Consider the following 9,423-nt stretch of genomic DNA (forward strand, 5'->3'; position numbering starts at 1 on the left):
ATTTTCTGACTGAGTTGTGAATGTTTTTTGTTAAAAGCGTCAATCGGTGTTTAGGATGTGTGGCTTTCATCGTCACGATACAAGACAAGACAAAGAGTGTTTCTATCACATGCTGAGCAACTTCAGATAACTGCCATGAGTACCTGTTTATTATGTCTATCACACATGAAATAAAGTACCCAACATGTTGTGCAGCCGTGAAATCTCACATATCAGTTAGAGTCTTGGTTCACACATTGTGGGCGAAGTGTTTTGAGCACTATGCAGGAGTGGGTTTCCTGCCATTTAACATTGTCATTTATATAGGTGCATTTTATATTTCAGTTTGTCACATGAGCCACTGAAGGTTTAGAGGGAAAGATATTTGTTGTGTGTTGCGTATTTTTTAGCTCTTTGTCACAAAGGATTTTAATTTGGTTGTCGATATTTCTTTGTTGAACTGAATAATTCTAAACAAGATTTTTTACACAACTTCATGTATTATTCTACAATAGTTAGTTTTGAGCTGAGCAGAACAGCAACTAACCACTTCCTTTTCTCAGCGCCTCCTCCACAAATACATGTACAAGCTCAACGTGAAGCTCCACTCTGTCTTCCTCTGTCTGATGGACATCATGTTCAGCCTGAACCAAGTAGCGCTGCTCTTTATTCAGCTCTCTGGGATGTGGCATGTCTTTGCAGGTACAGAGCTGATTTCTCTTTGTGATGCATGCTTTCCATTCAGATGTAAGTACAGAGTTCCTTTTATGTTTATTGGTTGTTTCCTTCAAGCTTCTCCTCCTGCAGATGACTGCAGGGACATGCTGGTGTCCAGAGGAGGATCAGTCGAGTTCATTTGCAACATATCCGACAGAAACACAACACAAATCAACTGGATATATGGCAGTTCTTTTTATACACATGGCATCTCTCTCAATAAGACACAATCAAATTTCTCCTCTAACAGAGTGACAATAGACTGTAACTTACCTACAAAGCTGAGTATTATTGATGCTCAACCTGAGGATGAAGGACTATATGAATGTACCGTAACTGGCAGGCATGGCGTAAACAGTATTAAGTGGAATTTAACTGTGTCTGAGAACAAAGGTAGGTAAAGCACAAAGCAAGGCTAATCATGTCTACACAACACATGCTACTTAGTTTAATTCACTGTTGATTTCATGCAGAAATCGATCGACCGTATTTGGTATACATCCTCGCTCCTTCTATTTCATTGCTTCTGTGTGGCATCATGTTGTCAGCGCTGTGTCTTTGCAGGTGAGTGATACATTTTAATTCCTTTTTGTTTCACATTTGTAAATATGAACACTTTTCTATTCGGTTACAAAGCGGTTGTCAGTACTGGGATGGCTGATTTGATTATAAAGCACAATCGCGTTGTGATTCCGTGTCTCCCTACATTGAATGTTTATCCACAATTAAAAAACAAAGCATAATTTCTGACTATTTACCATAGATTCTATAAAAGGTTTTAAAGAAACTGGCTGTGTTGAATATTTTAAACATCTAACAGTGTGAGCACCACAAACAAAGTCTGAACTGTAATTTAACACAAATAAATCAGCCCTTCACAACCCTTTGGCCTTTAAATGTCCGTTGTCTGCACTTTCAGTCTAAGTTGTTACTTGTTTTTGTAAGTAGGTGGTGCCCTAGTGAGAGGAAATTTGCAAGGTGGTGAAAATGTGGCAATGACAAGTGGCAATGGAATATAGTTCAAGGTCACAGCTAACACTGAGGACACGGAAGCTATTGCCTTTGTGTGTTTTCTCTGTGTTTGGGGCAAACTTTGAGGAGTTTTTATTTTAAAAAAAAATATGTGAATGGTTAGTTATTGGCTGTTTAGACTCAAACTGCTTAAACCTAAGCCATTTATTAGCAAATTATAAAATAGAAAAAAAGGACAACAGTGGTATCAGCTTTAATTTTTACTGACTTAAACAGCAAGTTTCTGAATCACCTCTGGGTTTCTCAAGGACCTGTAGCATATTCTCTTTGTCACAAGACTGCATTCATACACATAACTGGAACAGTTAAAATGCTACAGTCAAAAATCCTAAAAAATACAGAAAAATTTGTCAAAAAATAGTTTTTAACGCTAACTTTAACAATAATACACTGGTATTTTACATTTTACATTTTCCTGTTTTGTTAAATTGCAAATAATAACTTGTGAAACTACAACAAATAACAAATAAATAAATAAAATCATCCACATGTTAACCCTTAGTAAAAAGAAAACTAAACTGTAAACAATGTCCACTAAAAAATCTGCATTTTTCCTACAATAGTAATTCTTGGATTTAAAACAATCAAACATAAAATTCCACTGTTTTACTGTATTTAAATCTGCAAAAAAATATATAATTTTGACAGATATTTTTAAGAATTTATAAGAAAGCTTATGTATATTATATTATCTAATTAATCTAATCTAACATCTAATAAAATCCCCCAAAAAGTATAACTGTAGATGTTTACTTCAAAACAAACAAGTAAACAAAAAACAGGCCAAAACTGTAAATAATATCAACGTCAAAAGTCTGTATTCTTTTACAATAGCATTTTTTACAGTGTGTAAGTCAAGTTTATTTATTTCTATAGCGCAGAAATAAAATGACACAATTTTAGTGTACTTATATGTGTTAATAGTAATATTAATTTACAAATAGTTGTCATTTTCTTCACAAGTTTTCCAGTTTTTGAATATTCCAATATTCTGTTTTTAACGTTTTCCCAGCACCTTTGCAGCAAGTTTTTTACAGCTTTTTTTTTTTAATACAGAGCTGTTTTTAAACAGTGAATTTGATTGTGTTATCTCATTTTAGATAGTTTTGCTAAGAAAAGGGTGGAAGACGCTAACTGAGATTAACATCTGATTCCATATTTTATCAACATTCAGTGTAAAGAGCACATTTTATTAGTGTTAAAGTTTGATATCCAGCCCTTTGAGCATCAGTATTTCCACACAGAAATTTGAAACAGCAAATCTTGAAACAGCACTCAGATGTTATATCTATGAACTGTGTCTTATACACAATATAATTCAACATAAAACATGTATATGCGTCAAGGAACTATTTAAGGTGCTTTTGTGGACCATAATTCTGCACAAATGTACCTGAAATGCTTGCTATGCTCCTGGCAATGCAGAACTTGTACATGTTTCTCCACTGCGGACGCGTACGTGAGCTCAAATGTGTGTTACTGCAGTGTCGCAACATGAAAAGAGATATGGGAAGGGAAAGATGCATGAATATAACTCTGTAAATGTCATGCAACATCATGCAAACAGAATGACCGTTGGTAACTTACAGTTGATGCAGTGGGCTGAGTGATTATGTCACTTTCTGTTTTATCAGTAAACACATTACTGTCGTGAATATTTTCAACAGAATGTTAGTAATTACAAACCCATTATTATAATAACCACAATTAAAAACAAATACAAATACTCATATACAGAGTGAAAATATTATGGGGATGAATGCGTACATACACTTTAATGAGGAGCATCATTTTTCTATGGTAAATTTGCTGTAACTTGGTAGTTTATGTTGTGTGCAGTTGAGAATGTGTTTGCTTTCATCTGGAATAGTTTCTTCTGTTTTGAAAAAAAAAAATAAGACCTGAAAAAAGTCAGAATTGGAGCTAGAAATGTTGGACAAATTTTCTTTTGTTGCTATAAGATCCATCATGCTTGTGGAACTTTTACTCGCTCAGGCTGATAGAATAAAGTACCTGACGTGTTAAAGTGCTAAGAAGTGAGGTTTCATTAGTGGTTACTGCTTTATCTCTGCAGAAGGTTTAGGACCAGGACACCGAATCAGGATCTAGACCAAGACCAGTCTGGAGGAGAGGTGAGAACGTTGTCATCTTTACTATTTTTGAGTTTTTCTGTTTAATTTTCTGGCTTAATTTGACTGCCTGTCTTCACATGTGCCCTTCCATCAGGGTGGCGGCAGGACAAATAAGAGGAGTCAGTACAAAGAGAGGCTGAATTCAATCTATGGTCACTTCTGAGCTGGAGAGCCGTTCAAACGACAGCTTCAAAGATACACGGACAAGAAGGAGAAGAAATTTTATGGACGTCTTGTTTTATTTTGTCAGTTTCAAAGCAGGTGTTTAAAAGGAAGGTCAATAGAGGGAGGACAAGCGTCTTCATTTTAAGACATATGGTTACCTTTACTTATCTTTTATATTTATGGTTTTAATATGTTCTTATGCATGAATGTTTTAATAATAGCATTGCACAGTGAATGTTGTCCTGTTTTTCAAAGTCATTTCCTAACAATGTTTGTCAGAATGACAGTAAAGTTACCTCAAATCAACCCAAAAGTGGGGCCTGGCCATCATAAAGCTTCATAACATGAAAGTCTCTTATGTTTTAAACTATTTACTTTTAATGTACAGTTTCATTTTCAATTAGTCCAGTGGAGGAGACAAGTGTGAACTGCTCTGCTGCTTTACACAAGGAGTGAACGAGATTTGTGCTGTAATTATGCAAGCGCACAAAATGGCATAAACCTCGACGGTTAACATTGGTAGGAAGTCAGATCTGGTTCGTGTAACAGTGTCTTGTGATCCATACAAGCTGTTGACTCCTGCAGGCATATACAGCTCACTGAGACCTGATTGTGTTAAATATTTGACATGCACTGTGAACATGCTCAGCAGCAGGTTCACTCTACGCGGTTAAAGTGTCTTCACCACTAGAAATGCTTTTCCTGTTGTGTCACCTCATGTACACTTTATAATTGAGTTCATCAAATGATTAGGATCAATGAAATCATTTGCAGTGTATTTTCAATTAAGAAATAATAAATCACACTGCTGATTTGATTTTGACTTCAATTTTATGCTCCATTAAATGCATTTTCTTTTAAACTTCGACTAACCACTTCCGTTTCTTGTCACCCCCACTACAAAACACATGTAAAAGTTCAGTTTAGTCAGACTCCACTTTGTCTTCCTCTGTCTGATGGACATCATGTTCAGCCTGAACCAAGTAGCACTGCTCTTTATTCAGCTCTCTGGGATGTGGCATGTCTTTGCAGGTACAGAGCTGATTTCTCTTTGTGATGCATGCTTTCCATTCAGATGTAAGTACAGAGTTCCTTTTATGTTTATTGGTTGTTTCCTTCAAGCTTCTCCTCCTGCAGATGACTGCAGGGACATGCTGGTGTCCAGAGGAGGATCAGTCGAGTTCATTTGCAACATATCCGACAGAAACACAACACAAATCAACTGGATATATGGCAGTTCTTTTTATACACATGGAATCTCTCTCAATAAGACACAATCAAATTTCTCCTCTAACAGAGTGACAATAGACTGTAATTTACCTACAAAGCTGAGTATTATTGATGCTCAACCTGAGGATCAAGGACTATATGAATGTACCGTAACTGGCAGGCATGGTGTAAACAGTATTAAGTGGAATTTAACTGTGTCTGAGAACAAAGGTAGGTAAAGCACAAAGCAAGGCTAATCATTTCTACACAACACAACACATGCTACTTAGTTTAATTCACTGTTGATTTCATGCAGAAATCCGCTCGTCAAGTTATTTGGCGCTCACATCTGTTGTCGGACCGCTTCTATGCTGCATCATATTATTTCTCGTCCTCTGCAGGTGAGAGATCATCCTCATTTATCTGTAAAAAAAGAAATGTTGCCTATTAACATTGTAGAATTTTGTATCTTTATATGCTTTATTTTACAGCCAATTCATGAGCCTTTGCTTTCTCAGTGCAGACCTCATAAATGCTTCTCTATTCACTGTTACAATATCGTTAGCTGAGTTAGCTGCAGTGTTTTCTGTTTTTACTGAATATATATCACATGTCCGAGATCATGTTTCAGCAGCACATGAACACATTTCACAACAGATGTTTTGATTTGTCAGTGCAGTTAGGTTAAGTTTTAACAACCTTAACAACCATGAAGTGTCAGTGCTCCAGTGAGACAAGTCAGTGATTGTGCACAATACCAAAAGCTGTCTCCAAACCGAAATGTGGGTAGTATCACTAACAAGAAGTGTGCTCTTCCTGCTTTGACAAGCCAAGATATTGGCCATTAAAAGAGTTTCTGCTGCTCCCATAAGAAGAAAAATAGTTGCTTATAATTTGAAGGTGTATTGTGAGAAGCTTCTACTTTTGCTAAGATACTTTTCAAGTTATAAGGGTTATTTTCCAGTTTAAGACAGAATGTATCAATAATATTTCAAATTATGATATATGCATCATCAATCATTACTATGGAAGTAATACATTTGCACTGAGTGTTAAATAGCATAACAAATAGGGAATGTGGTGTTTAGGAGTTTACTCATAGGAAGTGCATTAACATGAAAACTGCTCTTTCTCTGCCAGCAAATCAATACAGTATGCTTATAAATGTCATCTTCTCTCTGTTGTGTGATGTGTAAATGTGCACAAACAGGATGCGAAAACGGGAAGAAGAATGGTCTAAATATCAACTATTACCAGTAAATTAATGATTTGATTGTAACTCACTGCATTAACATCAAACACATTCTAAACAGCGCATCCCTTCACTTATAAATAGCATTTTAACAGAAATGAGAAAGTAAAAGTGCAGGCGTCACCTACAGAGGTCAGAGATGGAGAGAAGGACAGGAGAGACAGGAAGGAAAGGCAGAGGGCGACAAATTCACAATATCGAGAATGAACCAGGAAATGACAGAGAAAGGAGTCAGACGGTGAAAAAAGATTGTGAGAGATAAGAAGGACGTGAGAAAACATTTTCCACAACAGAAAATATGCAGCTACTGCTTATTAATACATGTTCAAATCATGCATCCTTCAAAATAAAATGCCAAATGCTTGTTACTTCCAATTTATCAAATGCTTTTTGCTTTTCATGTCTTATATAATAGCATTCTGAACATCTGTGAATTTTTAAAGTGTTGTTCCGACCTAAAAAGATATTTGTATATATATATATATATATATATATATATATATATATATATATATATATATATATATATATATATATATATATATATATATATATATATATATATATATATATATATATATATATATATATATATATATATATATATATATATATATATAGGGTCCGAGCACCGACTGGTGCGAAGACCCTATTGGAATGCAAGGAATTATTAGGGTCCGAGCACCGACGGTGCGAAGACCCTATTGGAATGCAAGGAATTATTAGGGTCCGAGCACCGACTGGTCCAACGCTGCTTGCAGCTTTAGTTTACTTTTTGATCGCAACAACTTGTCAAGATATGGAAATGATTTTAATTTGATATTCATTTCCACGTGTAGTAATCCTGACACCACAGCATACAAACTAAACAGGAACTATTAAGGAAGAAGTTTCGGTTATCTCCCTGCCTTGTAAATGGAGAAAATTTATTTTTAAAAAATGCATAAAAGTTTTCTTGGTGCATGAACTGAGGCTGCTGACTGACCTTATATTGCACAATGTTCAATGTCTTTAAATATTTTCACAGTAAGGATTCATCTGTCGATCTATCTATACCTGAAACCTGATCCTCTGTATATAGTCTTCTACATGTTTGTTGTTTTTTTTTTTTTTTTAAGAATAAAGTCATCTGTATATAATGCTATGGGCAATTTTTGCACCGTTTTTTTCTTATTTATTCTTGCACTGCCTTTATACTCTTATACTTTCTCCTTTCCTAAGGAAGAAGTTTCGGTTATTTCCCCAGTTATGTTTGAAATGTAACATTACTTCTTCAGCTCAGTGCATCAGTGATCATATTGGTTTAGTGGTTGGAAGTCAATAAAACATTAGCGTCAGTCAAATTGAATGCGTCAGTGGATGGAAGTGGTGGTTGCCTTGTGCTGCTCTTCACTTCACTGCAGCTCCATGGCTCCATCTGCTGGACGGACAGAAGTGCAGCAGCTGATGGCAGCTTCTTTGACCTCACGCTGCTGTCAGACCCACAGATTAGGGTTTATTTCAGATATATATAATAGAAAATAGTAATTAAAAAATAAGCTGATGTTGTATTTTTGCAGCAGTGAGTTTTACAGGGTTAAGAGCAACCAGTCAAAGGTTATTACTGAGGATTTTAAACAAAAACATTCAGGCAAACAGTTAACATCATAGGGTGCCTGACATGTTTGTTTTTTTTCCGGGTCGATACAGATTAAGGAGATCAATAACCAAGATTTGGAATCACTACACATTTGCAGGAAAAATAAAGTTTTTGAACAGTACATAAAATTAAAATAATCACGAGTTGCAGCCTTTGCTTATTTATGTTTTACATGCTGAAGTTGTCCTTCAGTGTTTCACTGATCAGATTGTGCTGTGGGCAGGAACAAGATCAGAGGGAGGCAGCTGCAGCAGACCCAAAGTAGTTTCACATTCATTTATCTGATCAGATTTCAGGGGGCTTTTTTTTTTTTTTTTTTTTTTTTTTTTAAGAAATGGGACCAATAATTGAAAACATGCTAAATATCAGATGGGATCATTGGTGTCACAGGGACATCTGCAGACACAGGTCAAAGATTACAAGGAGTTTATTTAACGAATGAAACTAAAACCAACACAGAAAGGATAACTAAACCAAGGTGAAAACAAAAAGGGGAAACCAGACTAATTGTAGGAGAAAGGTTCTGGTTTCAAAGTCTGTGGTCTGGCAGAGAGCGGAAGAATGAAGAACCGGGCCTTCGTGGATTAAGGTGATTGAGAACAGGTGAATCAACCCCCACACCTGTGAGAGAGATGGATGGATGGATGGATGGATGGATGGATAGAAGGATGGATGGATGGATGGATAGATAGGTAGGGAGGTAGATGGACCATAGATAGATGGATGGATAGGTAGATCCTGCAGTGGGGAAATTTTCAGTGTGGCAGTAGCAGATAGGAAAAAAAGTTAAAAAAAAAAAAAAAGGCAGCACTCAGTGCACAGATATAAATAGATGCTTTCTCCTTAGAGAAGAAATACAAATGCTTGTAAAAAAAAAAACCCTGTGAAATTGCACATATTGACTTATTTACATTTTATTGCAGTTACTTCATGGGTGATCTGAACTACTGGGAGCAGGCTTGATTGAACACAGTCTGACTGTTGCAGGAAGGAAGGACCTCCTTCAAACATCGTGGGTGAAGCAGTCTGTCCCTGAAGGAGCTGCCGGTGATGGTCCTGTTTCCTGCAGGGGGTGGGAGATGTCCTCCATGATAGACAACAGCTTTGTCATCATCCTCCTGTCTACCACCAGCCCAGGACAGAGCTTGCTTTCTTAACCAGTTTATTTAGTCTCTTCCTGTCTGCAGCCGTGATGCTGCTGCTCCAGCAGACCAGTCCATACAGGATGGCTGATACCACCACACAACCATAAAAGGTCCTCAGAATTGCTCCCTGCACCCCGAAGGACCTCAGTTTCC

General features: G+C 36.4%; 1 protein-coding gene across 2 annotated transcripts; it reads left to right on the forward strand.

The window, feature by feature from the left end:
• The first annotated feature begins 592 nt into the window (after positions 1-592).
• Positions 593-4,893, forward strand: LOC111578116 (uncharacterized). Of its 2 annotated transcripts, XM_035954806.2 has the most exons (5): positions 594-681; positions 772-1,089; positions 1,170-1,260; positions 3,803-3,860; positions 3,955-4,893. In XM_035954806.2, the coding sequence occupies exons 1-5, from the start codon at positions 606-608 to the stop codon at positions 4,021-4,023; spliced, it is 612 nt and encodes a 203-aa protein (XP_035810699.2). In that variant the 5' UTR covers positions 594-605; the 3' UTR covers positions 4,024-4,893. The 2 variants fall into 2 exon arrangements, with proteins under 2 accessions (XP_035810698.2, XP_035810699.2); XM_035954805.2 differs by having other exon boundaries at positions 593-1,089.
• The last annotated feature ends 4,530 nt before the right edge of the window (positions 4,894-9,423 follow it).

The sequence above is a fragment of the Amphiprion ocellaris genome, chromosome 11 (genome assembly GCF_022539595.1).
Source record: "Amphiprion ocellaris isolate individual 3 ecotype Okinawa chromosome 11, ASM2253959v1, whole genome shotgun sequence".
NCBI lineage: Eukaryota > Metazoa > Chordata > Actinopteri > Pomacentridae > Amphiprion > Amphiprion ocellaris.